Genomic DNA, 22623 nt, shown 5'->3' with positions numbered 1-22623 from the left:
GACTCCCTGGAAAAGACCCTGATGTTGGGAAAGATGGAGGGCACAAGGAGAAGGGGACGACAGAGGACGAGATGGTGGGACAGTGTTCTGGAAGCTACCAGCATGAGTTTGACCAAACTGCGGGAGGCAGTGGAAGACAGGAGTGCCTGGCGTGCTCTGGTCCAGGGGGTCATGACTAAATGACAAGTTGAGGCCGACAATGCAGAGCCGTATTTACAGATCTGTAGTACAGTGGTACCTTGGTTCTCAAACAGCTTGGAACCCAAACACCTCAAACCCGGAAGTAAGTGTTCCAGTTTGCAAACATTTTTCAGAAGCCAAACATGCTCTGTTTTGAGTGCCACACTTCCATTTTGAGTGTTACGCTAAGGTCTGTCTGTTTTTGCTATTTATTTTGCGTTTTTGTTTCTGCGGCTCTTTTTTCTTCTGTTTTTGTGACTGTGTGGAACCCAGTTCAGCTACTGATTGTGTGATTGCAGTACATTGATTATTGCTTTCATTTTATGGATCAATGGTCTCGTTAGATAGTCAAATCCATGTTAAATTGCTGTTTTAGGGGTTGTTTTTAAAAGTCTGGAACGGATTAATCCCTTTTGCATTACTTTCTTTGGGGAAGCACGACTTGGTTTTGGAACGCTTTGGTTTTGGAACAGACTTCCGGAATGGATTAAGTTTGAGGACCAAGGTACCACTTGAAGGTTGCTTCCACCTGCAGATCTTTCTTCCCAGATCAGGACCTGGTCAATGGGCCAGGGGGAGGTATTTCACATTTGCTTGGTCGATTTGAGCCGCCTTGCGGAATCAGATATGCACACACGATGGAAAAACCCAAAGACGCTGCAGGAACGAGTACAGGGGCAGCTTTGTACTTTAGCTTTATTTTTAAAAAACAAGTCATGCACAACACAAAAGGTGCTTAAAATAAAAATCCACCGCCACTTTCCACCATCACAGACAGCGCCACCGAAATGTTAAAACACACAAGAAGCCTCACAATGCATTTTTCTCTACTTGGAAAGTTTTTTTAAAGTTGTGCACCGTTAACCGAGACACAAGGTGCTTTATTAAGCTCTGCAGAAAATCCTAAAGGAGAGAGTCGCTTCCCGGAACTAAATGCAGACTGCAAGGACCACCTGGGCTGGTGGATTGGGACCCGGAAAGGTTTCCTGTTTGCCAGAGATGCCTTCAGCCAAGGAGGGTGAGGGTGCCAGATTCCCTCTCCACCAGCCAGCATCTCCTGCCAGCAAGCCTGATGCCAAGGAGACAGAACCGCTGGCCAGGAGGGTTTGCCAAGTTGCAAACAGGCAACCCTAAAAAAAATGAAATAAATACAGGCTTTTGGCGAAGCCTAGGAAAGGTCTACTGTTTTTTCTCTCTGCCCAATGGGACAGCCACACAATTAACTGGAGCTATAGGGCTTAGGCCGACAGCCTTGCGAGATGCCTAACGGTTTCCAAACAAAACCCTGTTTGCCTGAAACTGACCTTGACTCAAGAGGGACAAAGCAGTGGCAGATGTTTGTGTACAGACAAGGTAAGGGTCCCTTGCCGTCTCTCTATAAAGTGGGGAGACACCGTACAGCACGGAGGGTGTTTTCCTCACCTTCTGGGATAAGACTGGAAGCAATCCTTGCACGGAATAAACAACTTTTAAAAACAAGTTTATTAAAATGCAAAAGCACGGGAGGATTGCTAGCAGCCCAAACTCTGCTTGCAAATCGCCAGCACTTTATAAATAAATCGGCAGGAATCTGCACCTTGCTTGGTCAGAGCAACCCACAAGCAGCAAGCGCTACCTTGCCCCAACCTGGTGCACTCCATTTGTTTAGGACTACAACTCCCATCAGGACCCAAGCCAGGCTGGGGCAAGGCTGGGCTAGTCACTTGTGAATTATTCCAGGCATCTCTGCTTTGGGGAAAAAAAGCACAGCCCTGCGTAACGGGGGTAACTGACGTTATCTAGTATAGAATATCTAAAGCACAAATTTATAACTCTGTGCGGATGTCAGAGATAGAAAAGGGGAACGGGAGCTCTCTTGCAAGTTGAGCCCCTGCGGTCTAAATTCCTCAGAGCTTAATAAAGCACTCGCGTCCCGCAGTTGAAAGGAGAAAGGTAGACAGGACCGTAACACGTTAAGAACAAATTTAAGAACTTTTTAAAAGCAGCCAGGAGCTTCTGTTTGTAACGAAACAGAAGCCACATAAACGTTAAGACAGGAGTAGTTTTTAAAAAAATGATAATAAGGGAGAAAAGACGAGGGAGAAGGTTCTGCGAGGGGGAGATCTAGATCGAGGATCCGTTGCGCGCGCATATGCGCGAGATCTGTGAAATGCGCCCGCCCGCTAGCTCAGAAGGGGGCCTCCCGCGATCCGCGGGCCGCCATCATGGCTCGCTTCAGCTGCTCGTAGGTCACGAACATCACCACGTTCCAGGATCCCAGCCGCAAAAACGAGGGCGTGAAGCTGAGAGATGGAGAGAGATCAGGGAAAGGAGAAAAACAGAGCTGGTGTTAGAACAAATGGAAAATGAGAGGAGAGCCTGTTATTGCTTTTGTTATTAAGAGATGTATTTTTGGTTTTTTTATATTGCAAACTGTTTATAAAGGGTCAGGGCCTTCTCAGTGATGGCCCCGACCTGGTGGAATGCTCTGTCCCATGAGACCAGGGCCCTGCAGGATTTAACCTCCTTCCATCAGGCCTGTAAGACAGAGCTATTCCGCCTGGCCTTTAATATGAATTCAGCCTGATCTTTTATTTCTCTTCCCTCCCCCTCCCCTTTTATGAAGACCACCTGCTCTGGGACCCCGCAGCTAATTCTCCCCTGGGCTCCTCGCTGTCCCAAGTAGGACCAATTCAGCCAGCTAGCCCTGGGGATTATCTAATGCTTATTTCCCCTAAATTGATTTTTGATTTTTATTGTTATTCATGTTTTTATACTGTATTTTATGCTGCTTTTACAATTAAGTGTTTTAAATCTGTTGTTAGCTGCCCTGAGCCTGGTTTTTGGGCCAGGAAGAGCGGGGTATAAATAAAAATTTATTATTATTATTTATTATTTGTGAGCCTCGAATAAAGGCTGACAAAGGAATTTAGCAAATGAGATAAAAGGTAAAGGGACCCCTGACCATTAGGGTCCAGTCGTGACCAACTTTGGGGTTGCTGCGCTCATCTTGCTTTATTGGCCGAGGGAGCCGGCGTACAGCTTCCGGGTCATGTGGCCAGCATGACTAAGCCGCTTCTGGCGAACCAGAGCAGCGCACATAAACGCCGTTTACGTTCCCGCCAGAGCGGTACCCATTTATCTACTTGCACTTTGATATACTTTCGAACTGCTAGGTTGGCAGGAGCATGGACCGAGCAACGGGAGCTCACCCCGTCGCGGGGATTCAAACTGCTGACCTTCTGATCGGCAAGTCCTAGGCTCTGTGGTTTAACCCACAGCGCCACCCACATCCCAGCAAATGAGATAGGACCACCTAAATTCAAAAGCAGCATGACTGGGTGAATGAGGAGGGCAAGGGTTTTTCGGGGCACCTGAAAACCCAAGCAGTGGCCCCCAGATTCCACCTTGCCTTAAAAACTAGGTGCACATCTGACCATGAAATGGAGATGTCTCGCGCGGACATCTCTTTACCCTGGCCTTTGAAGCTGGATGGATGTATTATTCATTATATCTATTCACCACCCTGCCCTTTTCACAGGCCAGGACTTCAAGGCAGCTTTTGCAAAAATTCAAATAGTGCAAATGAAACACACACACAAAAGCTAGGAACCATATCAAAGGTAACGGCTAAAAAGCAATTTTAACAAAATTAAAACAATATGGAAAACCCCAAATCTATTAGAATATTGATGATGATAAAAAACCAGCACAGCATTATAAAAAGCCAATAATAGTAATAATAATAATAATAATAATAATAACAATAAAACACAAAATAGTTCCCAAAGGCCTGTTGGAACAAAAAATTTGACCAGGGGACAAATCTGAAGAGTGGCAAGTCGCTCAACTGAGCATCTTCCTCCCCAGTTCAAAGGATAACCGTCCTTTGGCAGCCAAGGGATCTGCCTCTTTGGGAGGCAACAGAAAAAACCCGGAGCATGGATCCCAAGGTACAGGTAGCCATGGGCAAAGATGGCTGGTGCCCATTGAGACTGGTAGGGTAGAAGGCAAGTAGCCTGCCACTAGGTGGCAGCAGAGCCCATAAAAGGCAGAGCCAACTACTGTATTTTTCCATGTATAAGACGCCCCCATATATAAGACTTTTTTTAAAAAACCCAAAATTAATAAATCAATATTGCTTGAGTTGTTGAGCCTTTGGGGGGGGGATTTCCTTTAACTTGATGCCAATCACCCCCCCCGCATTCACTATCCGTGTATAAGCCGACCCCCAATTGTTGTTAATAATTTTTATTTGTTTTTCAATTACAATAATCCAATGATAGCTTCATAATAGCAGTGCCAAATTAAAATACCATTCCCTAATACAAATCGCTCAGGTGCCAAATTATATAATTTAGGTGGCCTGCCGCGTGCTAGAATTGACGGTTTGATGATTCACTTTGTTTCTGCGTTCCAAAACCTTATTGATTTCTATTCCATTACAGTCATAACAGCAAGCCCTTATGCACCAGCTGCAATATTTATAACTTCTATTCGTGTTAACGCATTAAATAATTTATGTGAGATCTTCACTTGTAGACCCCCAATTTTTGCCTTTTTTTTTTTTAAAGAAAAAAATCGTCTTATGCATGGAAAATAACGGCAATTCTTTGTCTTGTCCCCATCTTCCTCCTCCTGTTTCCCACATTGCACAAAGGGGAACATCGAGACTGAGGAGGAGGAGGAAGAAGCTGAAAGGTGGAATCGCCCCCTGGGCTGGTTGCAGGGCCAAATTTAGGTTTGATGAGGCCCTAAGCTCCTGAAGGTAATGGAGCCCTTTATGTGTCCAGCTGTCCTTTGTCAACAACAAATGGTCGCTGTTTTTTGTGTTGAATATATGCTGTATCAGGGGTCAGCAAACTTTTTCAGCAGGGGGCCGGTCCACTGTCCCTCAGACCTTGTGGGGGGCCGGACTATACAGTCATACCTCATGTTACGTCCACTTCATGTTCCATTCTTTCAGGTTACGTCCCACGGCGACCCAGAAGTACTAGAAAGGGTTACTTCCAGGTTTTGCTGCTCACGCAGATGAGCAAAATGACGTCATGCGCATGCGCAGAAGCGGCAAAACGCAACCCGCACATGCGCAGACACGCCGCTGCGGGTTGTGTTCTTTTCATGTTGCAAACGGGCCTCCGGAACGGATCCCGTTCGCAACCAGAGGTACCACTGTATTTGTGGGGGGGGGGGATGAATGAATTCCTGTGCCCCACAAATAACCTAGAGAGGCGTTTTAAATAAAAGCACACATTCTACTTATGTAAAAACACGCTGATTCCCAGACCGTCCGCGGGCCAGATTGAGAAGGCGATTGGGCTGTGTCCGGCCCCCGGGCCTTAGTTTGCCTACCCATGTGCTATATGGTAATTTATGGACCTAACAGGTATCTATAGCCATTTGCACATAACAAAATATGCATTTTATCAAAGTAATTGCTGAATTGAAATACAATTAAGAAGAAGTATATGAATTGTGAAATACAATTAAGAAGAAGCACAGTGGTACCTCTGGTTGCGAACAGGATCCGTTCCGGAGCCCCGTTCACAACCTGAGAAGAACACAACCTGCGTTTGCGCATGGCGATTTGCTGCTTCTGCTCATGACGTCATTTTGAGAGCATGCGCGAGTGGCGAAACCCCGAAGTTACTTGTTCCATTACTTCCGGGTCGCCGCGGGACGCAACCTGAAAAGGTTTAACCCGAAGCATCTTTAACCCGAGTTATGGCTGTATATTTTTTGGGGCGGGCCCAAGAGAGTGGGGCTCTAAGCTATAGTTTGTTTAGCTTCTACGTAAATCTGGCACTGGCTGGGTGCAAGGAAGAAGACATGCCAGCAGGGGCTGGATGAAGGTGGGTTGAGGCTGGCGGGGGCACAGGCCTCCGTTGCCCGGGGGGTCTCCAGCCCCAAATGGTTGCGGACAGCCCAGTCGCCTCACCCTAATTCCCAGCTCCCGCCAACGTCCTGCCCTGTGGGGGCCTTCAAGGGAGATGGAGACTCACCCTTTGTAGAAGGCGAGGGGCCCCTCCTTCCTCAACATGGCGAGGGCACACTTCACGGCACTTCCGTATTGGCCGGGGGCAGAGTTCATATATCTGGTCTTCACTACGTCGACAGGGGAGGCGATGACGGTCGTGCAGAAACCGGCTCCAAACGCAGAGGTGAAGTGGCAAGGAAGGTTGTCTGCAAGGACAAGTGGGAGGGAGGCATCGTGAGCCGGGAAGAAAACCAAATCGCTTCCCCAAAGCTAGCCATTGCGGAATATGTGGCTGGACAACAACACGACAAAGCTAAAGCCAAAAGCTCGTGACGTGGAAGTTGCACAAAACAAATGAAATACCGTGAAAACCGTGAGAAGTAATCGACTATAAATATTATCTTGAGGAAATCCACTAAATAATAAAAATCAAAAAGCTTAAGGGAAAAAATTAGAAAAACCTAATTTTCTTCGTTAAAGGTTTTGTTCTATTTTAGGCTTTTCATTTGTTTTGTGCAATTTCTCAGTTCCGTGACTGTCTTTTTTCTATTTGTGACATTGAAGTTAGCTGCAGGCGAACTCACGCCATTGCCTTTGTCCGGAAATACACCCTGGCAGGTTTACTCAGCTTCCTTCCCAGGTTCCTCTCCCATCCAATAAAAGGTTTTCTTTTAAAAAAAAAAAGTTTTCCTTCCGCCTGATTGATAAAGATATATAAAAAATCAAAACTTGCTTGCAAATGGACAATGTTGGCTTAATAATGCAGTCCAGTATACCTGAAGGAGTGTCTCCACCCCTATCATTCTGCCTGGACACTGAGGTCCAGCTCCGAGGGTCTTCTGCTGGTTCCCTCACTGTGAGAAGCGAAGTTACAGGGAACCAGGTAGAGGGCCTTCTCGGTGGTGGCACCCACCCTGTGGAACGCCCTCCCAGCAGATGTCAAGGAAATAAGCAGCAATAAGCAATTTTACATGGTGATATTAAACTGTCAGAACCCTTTGGTGATCCGCGACAAGGATCCACCACAGCGTGGGTGACTTTTGCAGGAACCTCACAAGAGATGGACCCTCCACGCATCTCAAAAGCCAGGAGCTCCTTCAAGCAACAGCCCGGTCCTGTCCATCGCTCCTCACCTGTCATGAGGTTGTACTTGAGCAGAGCATCCTTGATCAGGTCGTAGGTCACCAGCTCAGCGCAATTCACAAGCGCGTTCCGGGTTATATTAGGGGAGGTACCTAGACAAAGCGGAAGCAAAAATTATTTGATAAATTCAACAGTGTAAGTTTTGATGGATTAATAATGGAAAACTGAATGGTTTAGTTTATGGAAATTTGCAGGGATTCATGTTATGCAAAATGAACCAAGGAAAGTCGTTGATATTTTAAGGTTGTTTAATATTTTAAATTGTAAAAGAGAATTTTTTTAAAAAAAACAACAAAGCAAAAGAAGCACCAAGGCGAGATCTCTTTGTAACAGGTCATGAGTTAGCTGCTCTGAATTGAGCCACTGTGATATAGTGCTCAGAGCACTGGACTTGGACCTGGGGGAGATCAGGGTTCAAATCCTCACTCGGCCACAAAGCTCACTGGGTGGCCTTGGCCTACCTCACAGCGTCGTTGTGTTACACCAACTCGGAGGAAAAGATGGGATATAAATGCAATAAGCAAAATAATAATGGCTTGGAGGATTTTGGAAGCGTTGGTTCCCCCTCGCCAAAACCCAAATTTACTGACCTTTCCAGAGGCCTCGAACCCCTTCCTCTCTCGCGATGGTCTTGTAGGCGTCGAGGGTCCCTTGGTACCGCCGGCCGCCCTCCATCCGGGCTTGGGCTTGGAATCTCACTTTGACCACATCGGTCGGCTGGGCCACGGCGACAGCCATCGCTCCGGTGGTGCAGCCAGCGAGAAGTCGGCTGCCGATACCAGCATCTGCCGAAATCAGAGAAGGTAGCCACATAAGAACAGGATTCATTCCCAAAATAGGATTATAAATGAGCCTCTTTCATGTGTACCATAAGTGTACAAAGTCACTGAGAGGTGTGAGCTTGCTTTGGCCGGGTAATCTCATTTATATTAGGTCTAATTGGAGGCAAACAAACTCCTTATCGACCCAAAGAACCTCGTTGCTGATCTTTCCTATTTGTCACAGAGTTGTTCGCGACAAAAAGTCGTGGAGAATTGTAGAAGAATAGCCAATGCTCTGGAAGAGAGGCTTAGATATACTGTTTCTGGTTGTATATCCAAATTTTTTTTCTATACTACAGAAATTTGAGAACCTTGGTTCTCAAATGCCTTGGTACTCTAACAACTTGGAACCCAAACACTGCAAACCCGGAAGTTAAGTGTTCCAGTTTGCGAACTTTTTCCGGAAGCCGGAAGTGCTCCGTTTTGAGTGCAACACTTCTGTTTAGAGTGTTACGCTGAGGTCTGCCTGTTTTTGCTATTTATTTTGCGTTTTTGTGGCTCTCTTTTTTGTGTGACTGTGTGGAACCCAGTTCAGCTACTGATTGATTGATTGTGTGACTGCAGTACATTGGTTATTGCTTTCATTTTATAGATCAACGGTCTCATTAGAGAGTAAAATCCATGTTAAATTGCTGTTTTAGGGGTTGTTTTTTAAAGTCTGGAACGGATTAATCTGTTTTGCCTTACTTTCTATGGGAAAGCGCGCCTTGGTTTTGGAACGCTTTGGTTTTGGAACGGACTTCTGGAACGGATTAAGTTTGAGAACCAAGGGACCACTGTACTGTAAGTCGGTTTATTGTGTTTTAGCAAACAGCAATTATACACATGAAAATGATAGCAAAAATAATAATAAATTAATGATAATAATGATAATACAGTGGACGCTCGGGTTGCGGATGTGATCCGTGCAAGATGCACGTTTGCAACCCGCAGTGTCTGCAACCCACTGCAGCGCGTCTGCATAGGTTGCGATTTGGTGCTTCTGCGCATGCGCAAAGTGTGATTTAGTGCTTCTGCGCATGTGCAACCGCCGAAACCCAGAAGTAACCCCTTCTGGTACTTCTGGGCTTTGGCGGTCTGTAACCTGAAAAAACGCAACCTGAAATGTCTGTAACCTGAGGAATGACTGTAGTGATTTACATTTCTTCTCCTTGATCTTTAAAGATTAAATCACTTCCCATACCCTCTTTAAGTTTTATAGCACAGATTTGTAAGGCCTTAGCAAGAAATTTAGACCTCCTGAAGGTTATATACTATACCACACTGAAATGTTTCTTTGATTGCCCTTGAAGGCAGGCCCCCATGCTGGCCTTCAGGTTCTTCCATCGGGGATTCCATAACTGCGGTCCCTGCACTGCAGGGGGTTGGACTAGATGGCCTTTGGGGGTCCCCTCCCAACTCCACGATCCTTGGCCCCAGAGGCCCAGGTCCACTTACGCTCAGAGCCCTTGGTGTAGAAATGCTTCACCGAATCGTACAGCCCGATGCGGACAGAGGCAAAGCTCATCTGGCGCTGCAGGCCGGCCACCAGCCCGTTGTAGAGGCTCCTGGGCCCCTCGTTCTTCACCATCGTCGCCATGGTGCCAAAGACCCCTCTGTACTGCGCCGTCCTGGCTTCCACAGCCACCTTGTTCTCCCCTTGGATCTGCTCAGGAGGAGAAGAGAAGAGAGAGAGAGAGAGAAACAGGATGAAGAAACCTAAGAGTGAACTGGAGCCTGCCTGCCTGAGCTCAGAAGCAACATTCTGGTGCTACTTTATCCTAGGTTCAATAACAAGACTTCTTCAAACACTCCCTTTTCCCTACAAGGGGGCTTTGCCAGCCAGGAAGATCTCCTGCACATAAGTCCAGCAAATTTCGCACACGCCGCTTGTTTTGGTAGGTGTTCAGCGACGAGCGTCCCACTTCTGACACCAAAGTTGCTGCCTAACCTTGACTTCTGGATGACAGATGCCAGCTGACTTAGCCGATTTCCCTGCAGGGTTATATACAACTCCCTGGAGGGGCTTCCTAGCACAAGCCTGCAACAAGGCTTCTCCTTCACAAAGGAAAGGGGAGCTCTGGGCTGTGCAGGGAAAACATCGCTTGGGGGCTCAAGTACGGAGGCTCACACCAAATTCTCAATTGGCCAGGCTTTGTTCGGCAATGCATTGCAGGACAGAGGCCAGACAGCCTGCAAGAGCTTTCCATTGGGACACACACTCTATTGGAATAATATATATGCCATCTTAGCTATTCAACCTTTGGCCAACTCCCTTCCACCACCCATTGCCCCATTTCTCCATCCAACTGTGGTCCTTGAAAACACTTCCTCAACCCCCCCCTTTTTTTTTACTATACAGTGGTACCTCGGGTTAAGTACTTAATTCGTTCCGGAGGTCTGTTCTTAACCTGAAACTATTCTTAACCTGAAGCACCACTTGGCTAATGGGGCCTCCCGCTGCCGCCGCGCCGCCAGGGCACGATATCTGTTCTCATCCTGAAGCAAAGTTCTTAACCCGAGGTACTATTTCTGGGTTAGCGGAGTCTGTAACCTGAAGCGTATGTAACCCGAGGTAACACTGTACATGAAGCCCTCCTTGTACCTTTTCTCGATCTGTTTTTCACTTTTAAGATAGCATCTTAAAAAGCAGAGACATCCCCTTGCCAACAAAGGTCCATATAGTGAAAGCTCTGGTTTTCCCAGTAGTGATGTATGGAAGTGAGAGCTGGACCATAAAGAAGGCTGATCGCTGAAGAATGGATGCTTTTGAATTATGGTGCTGGAGGAGACTCTTGAGAGTCCCATGGACTGCAAGAAGATCAAAGCGATCCATTCTGAAGGAAATCAGCCCTGAGTGCTCACTGGAAGGACAGATCCTGAAGCTGAGACTCCAATACTTTGGCCACCTCATGAGAAGAGAAGACTCCCTGGAAAAGACCCTGATGTTGGGAAAGATGGAGGGCACAAGGAGAAGGGGATGACAGAGGACGAGATGGTGGGACAGTGTTTGACCAAACTGTGGGAGGCAGTGGAAGACAGGAGTGCCTGGCGTGCTCTGGTCCATGGGGTCACAAAGAGTCGGACACGACTAAGCAACAACAACAACAAGTTCCTCTTCAGCTGGTTCCCACCAGTTTTACATACATGACACTGATCTCACTGATAACGGGTTTTGCAGAAATCCCGCATCAGCTGTTCCCAAGCGGACAGTGGGCACCATTAATTCAGGGTGCCGGAACCTACCTTGGGAGCTGCTCCCTGCCCACAAAGGCATAGTAGTAAAAGACATGGAAAGTTGACCTCTGGGTATGGCATCTGCTGGGGCTCACCTGAAGCCGGACTTTAGCCGTGTCCAGGGGGAAGGTGATCAGGTCTGCAATGCAGGCAGCCGTCCCGGCTCCAACGAACTTCACAGCAGCCGTCGGAGGGACGTCGGTGGGCTTGAATCCAACCATTTTAAAATAGCCTCACGCCTGTTTTGTTCGGAGGAGATGAAGGAAGCAGCGAGGGTCACTGCTGGGTGCCGATGTAGGAAGTGGACAAGACCGATGAACTCTGCCCCTGTCTGGGGAGAAGAGAAGACACCCTTAAAATCCAGGTGCAAAACATGGAATAAATAACAAATAATAATAATAAAAAAACATAGTTTAGAGGTCCCGGGCCCTAAGGAAGTCAGACTATCCTCCACCAGGGCCAGGGCCTTCTCAGTGATGGCTCCGACCTGGTGGGATGCTCTGTCCCAGGAGACCAGGGCCCTGCAGGATTTAACCTCCTTCTGTCGGACCTGTAAGACAGAGCTATTCCGCCTGGCCTTTAATTTGAATTCAGCCTGATCTTTTATTTCCCTTCTTTTCCCTCCCCCTCCCCTTTTATGAAGATCACCCGCTCTGGGACCCCACAGCTAATTCTCCCCTGGCCTCCTCGCTGGCCCAAGTAGGACCAATTCAGCCAGCTAGCCCTGGGGATTATCTAATGCTTATTTCCCCTAAAGTGATTTCTGAATTTTGAATGTTATTGTTATTCATGTTTTTATACTGTATTTTATGCTGCTTTTATAATTAAGTGTTTTATATTTGTGGTTAGCCGCCCTGAGCCCGGTTTTTGAGCCGGGAAGGGTGGGGTATAAGTTAAAAATTATTATTATTACTATTGATTTATACCCCACTCATCTGGCTGGGTTTCCCCAGCCACTCTGGGCGGCTGCCAACAGAAAAATAAATAAATAAATAAATAAATAAATAAATAAATAAATAAATAAATAAAAATAATAAAGTGACAAAACATCAAACATTAAAAACTTCCCTAAACAGGGCTGTCTTCAGATGTCTTTTAAAAGTCAGGGCAGCAAACTCCAGTTGTTATTGGACTACAACTCCCATCATCCCTAGCTAGCAGGACCAGTGGTCAGGGAGGAGGGGAGTTGCAGTCCAAAAACAGCTCAAGACCCAAGTTTGGGAAATCCTGCTGTCTCGGCTGATTTGGAGATAACAGAACCAGCCTAGTTGCTGCCTGGGCTCACTGGCTATAGCCTATTCCTGATCCTCGCCTTGTCTGATACACAATAAGATTCGAGGCTTCGTATTTAGGTTAAGAGTTCAGCATGCCGTCCACTCCCTAAACTGTGGTTCATCTTCATGACGCTTTCTGAAAAGCCACCTTCCTAAATGACGGTTCGAAGTTTCGATCAAGGCACAGTTAATTTTAATCACTGTTTGTCAAGACTGAACAACACAACAATCTGCAATTAATCTAGAACAGAGGCAAAAGCTTCCTGTCTCCTCCACAGTAACAGAACTAGGGCTGCCGGACGTACAGACATATCCAGGATTTGTCCACCCAAAACAGTGTCCAGGCGGAATTTTCTATAATCAGCTAAAATGTCTGGGGAAACCCATATCGGAAGTATTGGGGTTTTTTGGCAAATTTCCTTAAGAAAGTTCAACTATTGTGTCTAATCTAATCCAGAATAGCTCAGCAACTGGTATTTGAAAGCACTGCAGCCTCTAGAGCGATGGAGTCAGTACAGTGCCATTATTAATTATTAATTATTATTATTATTATTAATACCCCGCCCATCTGGCTGGGTTTCCCCAGCCACTCTGGGTGGCTTCCAACAAAATATTAAAATACAATAATCTATTCAACATTAAAAGCTTCCCTAAACAGGGCTGCCTTCAGATGTCTTCTAAAAGTCTGGCAGTTGTTTTTCTCTTTGACATCTCATGGGAGGGTGTTCCACAGGGTGGGCGCTACCACCAAGAAGGCCCTCTGCCATGGTTCCCTGTAACCTCACTTCTTGCAGGGAGGGAACCGCCAGAAGGCCCTCAGAGCTGGACCTCAGTGTCCGGGCAGAACGATGGGGGTGGAGACGCTTCTTCAGTGCCAGATTTACATATAAGCTAAACAAGCTATAGCTTAGGGCCCCACTCTCTTGGGGGCCTCAAAAAAACGTTAAAGTAAAAAAAACTGGATGTACATTTCCAAAATATAAGATAAAAAACAATAAAACCTACATACAGCAACAGTGTTTTGTGTTGTGAAGACTCCTGTGATGTAAGTAATGGGCCGTGCCTGCTAGCCTGCTCCCTAAATTATCACTGGTTTGCTCATTTCTGTATCAATTACTTTGATAAAATACCACATTTTTCGCTCTATAACACGCACCCGACCATAACACACACGTAGTTTTTAGAGGAGGAAAATCCGTAGGCATGCCACCTGTAGGCATTTCCTCCATAACACGCACAGACATTTCCCCTTACTTTCTAGGAGGAAAAAAGTGAGTGTTATGGTGCAAAAAATACGGTACATACTTTGTTATGTGCAAACGGCTTTAGATACCTATCGGGTCCATAAATTACCATACAGCACATATTCAACAAAAAAAAAACAGGGACGATTTGGTTTGCATCCAAATTGCAGACAGCCAGGATACAAATCTGGCCGTCCTAAACGTGGAGAGTGAAGAAGATGCATCTGTGACATATGCAAAAAGAAGAAGAATAAAAAAGCCACTCAGGCAAGGAACTTTGGCCTGCTGACCTTTGATCCACAGGTCTGAAAATCTGAGAAGAAGCCATCTCCAGATAATAGAGATATGACTCCAGTCCACCCAGGTCAAAGCAGCCGCACCCGAATGCTGCCTCAAAATGCTGCAACAGCAGCTTGGTTGCTAGCAAGGAGACGGACTCTGCTGCAATGACCTTTGCCGAAGTTCCCTTTTCTATTTACTGCCAGGACTGAGTCAGCGATAACCGGAACCCGGCTGAGTCACACATTGCGCGTGGGAAGCAGGGACAGCCCACCCATGTCATTTTGCAGCTTTCTCGCTGAGCAGACTAACTGGAGAGCCTGGGAGTGGATGCAATTTATCCTTTATTAGCCTTTATCTAGGAAGCTCAGGCTGCAAGCCTCACCAACCCTCCCTCTGCTCCCATCTCAACAGCTTTCACTCGGCTGAAACGCAGCCTTGTTGTCACATCCATCATCGCAACTTCTGCTTCCCCCCTCTGCTGCTGGAATGTGGCCCCCAGGAAGTTATGAGGCCCTCGATCTTGTGATAGGAATTTTATGGTCTTAGATATATGGTAATGTTCATAAGTGTACCAACCAAGCACGTACATAGATCAGCACAGGAAGACCAACCTGGAACCATTTTGATTCCTAAACTAAGCAAATGTTTTCTCTGCAAGGTCAAAGTGGGAAACCTCCCATTGTCTCTTTCCTCACAAATCCTGTCTTAAGGACACATTTAAGATATGAATAGGGTGTGAGCCTGTGACCTGGCCCAGGAACTAAGTATTTATCACTACAAAAGACTGGCCAGGCTCCCCAGGCAATCCAATCAAGTAACCTGCCAAACAGGAGATAAACAATGACAGGAGAAAAACACATTCAAATTTCTGTTTTAAGACCGCCTTCTCTGTGATGTAGGTATGATATATCTGAGGCGTGGTCTTAGGTTACACCCCTTCTGTGATGTATGTATGATGTTTCTGGGGGTGGTCTTGATCTACAGGGTGGCAATTTCAAAAGTCTTTATAGGGACTTGGGCACCATTGTTCTGGGTTCCTCCTCTCTCCTGCGTGTGAGGCGAGCACCCTGTTGCAACAGATCAATAAAGATCAAGCTTCTTCTCAATATTCTCTGGTTGGCCTCTGTTATCTTCTCCTACCAATAGGGAACCTATGTAAGGCCTCTATATGGGCTCTTGGGTACCCCATAAGGGAAAAGGGCAATTTTTGTTTACAACAATCTCAACAAGGATACCCTCCCCAGATTTTGGCCATTAAGCAAATCACGGAATGGCCTTTTCCCCCACAGCAAACTGGAGTCGGTTCACTTTCTTATTCCCTGTTTGTCTTTCTATATCACCCTACCGGTGCAATACAGAATGGAATATATAGTTTTACAACTCTCACTCTGGTATTGCATGGGTGCGGCTCCCAGGATTCCCACCCCCACCCCTGAAAATAAGAATTGAGCTCAAAAGTGCACCTTACAATGAGATGGTGCCTGCAATATCCTGGAATGACGAGGGTTCATTATCACAGAGGCAGGTGAATTAGAATATAGCAATTTGCACTTGGCACTTTTATGGCACAATAATGGTGCCTTAGGCTCCAGCGTTCTCCCTATCCCATGATGCAGCGCAAGTGCGTGATTTTTAAATAAAAGCCCAGTATTGTGACTACCTTGAAATAAACTCTCCAAAAGCACTTGGGAACCTGGTGCCACCCAAATGTTTTGGATTATCACTCCCATCAGCCCAGACAGCTCCATCTCCATGCATCGTATTTGCTGAGAGTGATGGGAGTTGTAGTCCCAAACACCCAGATGGCAAAGGCTGCTCTCTGGTGAGGTATACCAACACCATGGATTTTAAATGTATGTTTGGTGGAAGCAAATTGATACACTCAGAGAGGAACAGGAAGCCCAAGTTTTGGGGGGAAACACAACTTCTGCAACGGGTACTCTGATGACTCCCCAAATATTTATTTTCTTGCAACTGCTTCTACAGCACATCTTCTTGCAGGGATGGTCAAACCCATCAGCGACTGCAAACAAGATTTTTGGGAGTTATTGCTTGTTAAGTACTTGATGAGGTGGCTTTGTCAATTTGCAAAAGTGCCAGTGTTTTGCTGAGAGACCGAGATAACTTGGCCTGGCAGAATTGGCTGGAAGAAAACTGGCTTAATGATCAGAGCCAGAGATTGTATCATTAGGGTGAAATACCATTTTGGAGGGCAAAAAACCCCAACACGGTTTGCAAGCAAGGTGTAAACGGATCAGCTACAACAAGCCAATAATATGGCAAGGAAAAACTGAATGGATTTTCCTTTCATCCTGTACACATTATGGAAAGAGCAAGCAAATGTTTCCTTAAGTTATTCTACTACTTGGGAAGAGAGGGAAGGGGTTACCCAGGGCAATGAGAGCTCTTCTGGGACAATTAAATCCCATCCCACACCAACTGAAAATCTCCAGAAGCCGGGCTAGAAGCCAGCTAGATTAAAACAGGTGCTGTCTGTACATTTTCAGACCTACATTTGTATCCCAGGGGTCTCTATGCCTACTCCATTGTTAAAAATCAAAGCAGGAACGCTGTTTTCAGAATTCTCAGGAAACAAAACCAATTTCTGCAACTTGTGCAATATATTGAGAACCAACGTGGTCAGATATAAATGCAGTTAATATACCCAAATGTAAAGGTAAAGGGACCCCTGACCATTAGGTCCAGTCGTGACCGACTCTGGGGTTGCGGCGCTCATCCCGCTTTACTGGTCATGTGGCCAGCATGACTAAGCCGCTTCTGGCAAACCAGAGCAGCGCACAGAAACGCTGTTTACCTTCCCACCAGAGTGGTACCTATTTATCTACTTGCACTTTGACGTGCTTTCGAACTGCTAGGTTGGCCGGAAGTTAATATACCTAGAACTGCACTGCAGAATACATAGACTTCTGAATTGTCAGTTTGACAAGTCTCAGATAGAGAGGATTCTAAGTTTTTTCTCTCTGCATGATTTTTCTCCTGGTATTCAGAGCAAGCAATAAGATATACAGTGGTACCTCGGGTTAAGAACTTAATTCATTCTGGAGGGTCGTTCTTAACCTGAAACTGTTCTTAACCTGAAGCACCACTTTAGCTAATGGGGTCTCCTGCTGCTGCCGCGCCGCCGGAGCACGATTTCTGTTCTCATCCTGAAGCAAAGTTCTTAACCCGAGGTACTATTTCTGGGTTAGCGGAGTCTGTAACCTGAAGCGTATGTAACCTGAAGCGTCTGTAACCCGAGGTACCACTGTGCCAAGTATCCCCCAGAAGTCTCATTGAAGCAAGCCCTCTACCGTTTTTGAGATTTCTTCCATGTATTTCCAAGCGTATCTTTACAACCAAACAGGACTAGAAACTTAAAGCTTATTCAAAAACTCAAATCTTTCGGAAGAACAGTATTGCACCCAGCACCATATTTCCCTGCACTTGTGTACTGTTGCAACACACAGAGCTGAGATTTTACACCATAGTGGTTCTCAAACTCACAGCTTGAACCTGAGCTTTGCGAGAAAGCCGTCCTCACCTTATTCAAGTATTTCAGGATGCCGGCAGGTCGATCAGGATTCTCTAAAGGTGTCCCGTTCGTCGAAATTGCTCAAGACCACCACAGTCTGAGTCCCTTTACTTTCCATAGAAAGACGGTTTGAAAGATGACACCTAATAATCATACTATTTATCCTGCAAAAAAAGAACAGAGGAGAAGATGTCTGAGAAACTGGGGCAACAGCGCAGGTTGAGGTTGTCAGGATTACAGAAGGATGCCAGAGAGCAGCCGACTTCTAAGATGCCAGCCTGCCAACGCTAAACCCTTATCTGGCCTTGCCACACCTCAGATTTGCATTAGACGCCAACAGCTTCTAATTCACAGCTCACCGGAGTCCAGCAATCCTCAAAGACAGAACCGGTTTAGACTGGCACCCAATAATTGCAGAAGCACCGGGGAAAAACAAGAGTCATCTTCAAGTCCACCGATGCAAAGCAGCACCCAGATAAAAACCGTTTAGGTGAACTTTGCAACAAGAGGACATGTAACAGCAAGAAGCATCGCAATCGCCCTTGCGGAAGGGAATCCTCTTTTTGCAAGACGGGCGCACACCTGTGCTAGCCACGCTTTAACACACCAGGGAGGAAGGCAACAAGATCTTACAGATCTTCACCAAACAAGGCCGTAATCTGCAATGAGTCCCAATGAAAAGAGGCATAAAACAGGTCCCAGCAAGCTTTGCTAAGCCTCTTTCCATTGGCAACACGGAAAATAAAATTAACTGGCAAGCTTTCTGAGTTAGGTAGAACTGTAGCTTTTTTTTTAGCCAAGGAGAGAACTTTTGGGTCACCCTCCTCTCCCCCCAGAGTTGCAGATGGATCTGGTAATTTGCAAGGAACAAAAGTTAGAATCAATTGCTTAAAGAAAAAAAAAGAGTAACAGATTTGGAAAAGGGGAAAGGGGCAAGTGCCTAATTTTTGAGAGATGCAAGCGCCAAAGGATGAGTGCGATTTGGTTCAGGGATTGTTTCGGAAAATGACAATTAGGTAAAGTTGCCTTTAAATGGGAATTGAATAACACACACACACTCCCTGCAAAACAATAACCCTATCTAGAGCAGAATCTACAGCTCAATTTGGTAGCTGCCAAATGTTTTGGATTGCAGCTTTATTGACCCCAACCAGCAGGATGGTCAGTGATCCGAGATGAGGGCCAGAGTGGACTGGGGGGGGCAGGGGTCTCGCAACATCTGAAGAACCCCTGGTTTGCCATCCCTGTCCTAGAGAACTGAGCTTATGCCCCAGCAGTGCTGGCCACACAGGGCTCCAAGTTGACTAATAATAATAATAATAATAATAATACCACGTATATTTATATGGGCGCCTACCAAAAGTTTGGAACACCAAATTTTCTGCTTGCTCAGGGAGAAAGCCTGCCCCCAGCAGCCTTATATGCAGAAGAAGAAGAAAAAATGGTGATAGCTATAAGCAGTGCAGTGTACTGGTTAGAGCAGTGGTTTTCAACTGGTCGGGATGCCATGGGCAACACTGTCCTCTGTGCCTCTTTCCTTCCTTCTCTCCCTCCTCTGATGCCCTCTCGCATCTCTGCCTCCCAAAAGCTTGCACAGCTGTTTGTTGCAGCAGCCCTGGCTACAAGCTCCCTAGGCGAATGGTGGCTCTGGCGCTGGCCAGTGGGTGCTGGTTGCCAGGAGCTGAGGCGGCCTTGGAGTAAGCAAGCAAGTGGGCGAAGGAAGCCCAGCCAGTCTGCCAGGCCCTGCTTTTGGGAATGGACAGACAAGTCCCAGTGCCCTGTGGGGCAGTGTGAGGGGGCACCTCTCTTTGGGGCAGGGAGGGGGGCATCTCAGAGAACAGGGGCAGCAGCAGCAGATACCCAGAGGACTCCCAAGGAGAGGGGAGAGGAGGCTGAGGGAACCCTCCCCAAGGGAGGGTGTTAGAAAAGGGGTGAGGGGCTGCCAGCTCTGCAGGCAAGTGGGGACCTAGCTGGGCTCCTGAGCCCCACAGGGGTGCCGGAGAAAGAACGCAGTTGGTCAAGGGAGCCGTGGACTCAAAAAGGTTGAAAACCTCTGGGTTAGAGTATCAGACTAGGACAGGGGTAGGCAAACTAAGGCCCGGGGGCTGGATCTAGCCCAATTGCCTTCTAAATCCGGCCTGCGGACGGTCCGGGAATCAGCATGTTTTTACATGAGTAGAATGTGTCCTTTTATGATTTTAAAATGTTGTATTATTTTATTGTTGTTAGCTGCCCTGAGCCCGGCTTCGGTTGGGGAGGGCGGGATATAAATAATTTTTATTATTATTATTTATTATTTATTTAAAATTAATCTCTGGGTTATTTGTGGGGCCTGCCTGGTGTTTTTACATGAGAAGAATGTGTCCTTTTATTTAAAATGCATCTCTGGGTTACAGTGGCGTAGCGTGGATTGTCAGCACCCGGGGCAAGGCAAGTAATTTGCGCCCCCTAACCCGTGGATTTTAGCACTCGAGTCTCTTCCGCGCCCCCCCCAGATGTTGCGCCCGGTGCAGCCGGCCCCCCCTGCACCCCCCCACGCTACGCCACTGCTGGGTTATTTGTGGGGCCTGCCTGGTGTTTTTACATGAGAAGAATGTGTCCTTTCATTTAAAATGCATCTCTGGGTTATTTGTGGGGTATAGGAATTCGTCCTTTTATTTATTTTTCAAAATATAGTCCAGCCCACGGCATAGTCTGAAGGACGGTGGACCGGCCCACGGCTGAAAAAGGTTGCTGACTCCTGGACTAGGACCTGGGAGACCTAGGTTTGAGTCCCCCACTTTGGCCACAAAGGGTGACCTTGGGCCAGTCCTTTTCTTCTCTCAGCCCAGCTTCCCTCACCTGGTTGTTGTGGGGATTAAATGAGGAGGGAGGGGAGAGTCAAGAACACCACCTTGAGCTCCGTGGAGCGAAAAAAGTTGCATATAAAACTTTTACAGTTCTATGTGGTTTTTATGTAGGCAGCCCTGCTCAAGGAAATCTCTAATGGTTGCTGTTTCAATGTTTTTATTACTTTGTTGGGAGCAGCCCAGAGAGGCTGGGGCAACCCGTCAGATGGGTGGCATAAATACTAATTATTAATTATCATTATTATGTATGTGATTATTGTTTGTGTGCGTGCTGCAAATTGCTTTGATATTTTCTGTGCAACTGCGATGTGCAAGTATCAAAAGAAGATATAAGGTAAAAAAGTGGCTATAGAAATGCGAATAATTTGTAAAAGATGCTGGGAAGTCAGAAAGAGGAAGGTCGATGCTTTGCTTGAGCAATGTTTTATGTTATGGATTTGTGTAATGAAAAATGGAAAACTCGATAAAAATTATGGTGTTTTTTTAAAAAACAGATGTACAAGTATACATCTAAAATACTTGTGCATCTCCATTGCGCAGATAATGTCAAAGCAATTTACAACAAACACACAAATAATTATCAATATATACGCGTAAAGCTTTGGGGAAGGGCAGGCCAGCCCCCTAACAAAGGCGCACAGAGATGCTTGCTGGTAGGCAGGCAGAATAAAGGCGGCGGCAGGAGGAGGGTGATGAGAAAGGATTTGGGGTGCGCATAGGAAGATAAGTGAATGAATGAGAAGAAAACACGTCCCCGGGTATCAAGGGGACCCCGGAAAGGAAACCCCACCCATGGGAGCAGGTTGGAGCGGGTAGAAGGGAAAAGGACCTCCCCACCCAAATAACCCCCCACCCAGCCACCCGCTCACCTTATACCGAGGGGGAGAACAAAACACCCGCGAGGGAAGCAGCGGCGGCTGTCGGCAGCGAGCGCCCAGATGCGGCGGCGGTGATGGAGGCGCACGGAAGGGCGATGGAGAAGCCGGGCGAGCGAAGGCAGAGCGAGGCAGGAGCGGCCGCCTCTTTATACCGCCTCCGGCGCCGCCTCCTGCCCGCTGGCCGCGCCCCCAACCCGCCCGCTTGCCGGTCCGCGCCCCCTCCGCACCTGCGGAGCCCAAGCGCCCGCAGGATCCAGCCCGCCCGGAGCAGAGGAGGAACCGGTTGGGCGCCGAGCAAAGCCCCAGGGCGCACGCATGATTTACGCATGAGCTAAACAAGCTCTTTTGAATTCTGGTGCTGGAGGAGACTCTTGAGAGTCCCATGGACTGCAAGAAGATCACACCTCTCCATTCTGAAGGAAATCAGCCCTGAGTGCTCACTGGAAGGACAGATCCTGAAGCTGAGGCTCTAATACTTTGGCCACCTCATGAGAAGAGAAGACTCCCTGGAAAAGACCCTGATGTTGGGAAAGATGGAGGGCACAAGGAGAAGGGGACGACAGAGGACGAGATGGTTGGACAGTGTTCTCGAAGCTACCAGCATGAGTTTGACCAAACTGCGGGAGGCAGTGGAAGACAGGAGTGCCTGGCGTGCTCTGGTCCAGGGGGTCACGAAGAGTCGGACACGACTAAACGACTAAACAACAATTTAAACAAAAATTTAAAGAAAACAACAACTGGAAGTACATTTCCTTTTTAATAATTTTATTGCATTCTCAATTTTATCATAATCACAGTTTCCGTACATAGTTCAACAAACTCAAGCATTGCTCTAACAGAGCATGGACCTCTTTCTGACATCCGTACATAATTACTTTATTCTTAGCATTTCTATAACCACTTTTTTTACCTTCTCTCTTATTTTCGTTTTCCCCCTCATTAAATGTAAATCAGTTCCTTATATTCTCATTGCATAACATTTCAACTCAAACCTACAAACGTTTTCAGATGTTTACAGGGCTGGGTGTACATTTCCAAAGTATAAGATAAAAAGCAAATAAAATAAAACCTACATACAGCAACAGTGTTTTGTGTTGTGTAGGCTCCTGTTTGTTATGTACAAATGGCTTTAGATACCTATTAGGTCCATAAATTACCATATAGCATATATTGAACAACAACTAAACAGTGACAGTTTGTTGTTGGCAAAGGACAGCTGGAGATATAAAGGGCCACATTACCTTCTGT

At 46.6% G+C, this 22623-nt stretch overlaps 1 protein-coding gene across 1 annotated transcript; it reads right to left on the bottom strand.

The window, feature by feature from the left end:
• Positions 1-858: 858 nt before the first annotated feature.
• Positions 859-21522, bottom strand: LOC308475306 (dicarboxylate carrier UCP2). The gene is made up of 8 exons (XM_081002377.1): positions 21367-21522; positions 17658-17812; positions 11412-11647; positions 9538-9745; positions 7870-8064; positions 7270-7371; positions 6162-6342; positions 859-2462 (listed from the first exon to the last, which is right to left on the bottom strand). Exons 3-8 carry the CDS (start codon positions 11535-11537, stop codon positions 2348-2350), a joined length of 927 nt encoding a protein of 308 aa, XP_080858503.1. The 5' UTR covers positions 11538-11647; positions 17658-17812; positions 21367-21522; the 3' UTR covers positions 859-2347.
• Between the last annotated feature and the right edge of the window lie 1101 nt (positions 21523-22623).

The sequence above is a fragment of the Podarcis pityusensis genome (genome assembly GCF_964106645.2).
Source record: "Podarcis pityusensis genome assembly, chromosome: 4".
Lineage (NCBI taxonomy): Eukaryota > Metazoa > Chordata > Lepidosauria > Squamata > Lacertidae > Podarcis > Podarcis pityusensis.
This window is presented reverse-complemented; position numbering and strand designations above follow the sequence as displayed.

Excerpts from the sequence above, each read along its gene's own strand:
- LOC308475306 (XM_081002377.1), bottom strand. The coding sequence starts at position 11,537 with ATGGTTGGATTCAAGCCCACCGACGTCCCTCCGACGGCTGCTGTGAAG. Across the intron at positions 9,746-11,411 it reads CGGCTAAAGTCCGGCTTCAG|ATCCAAGGGGAGAACAAGGT; the intron begins GTGAGCCCCAGC and ends CCTCCTGAGCAG. Across the intron at positions 2,463-6,161 it reads CCCCTCGCCTTCTACAAAGG|CTTCACGCCCTCGTTTTTGC; the intron begins GTGAGTCTCCAT and ends TCCATCTCTCAG.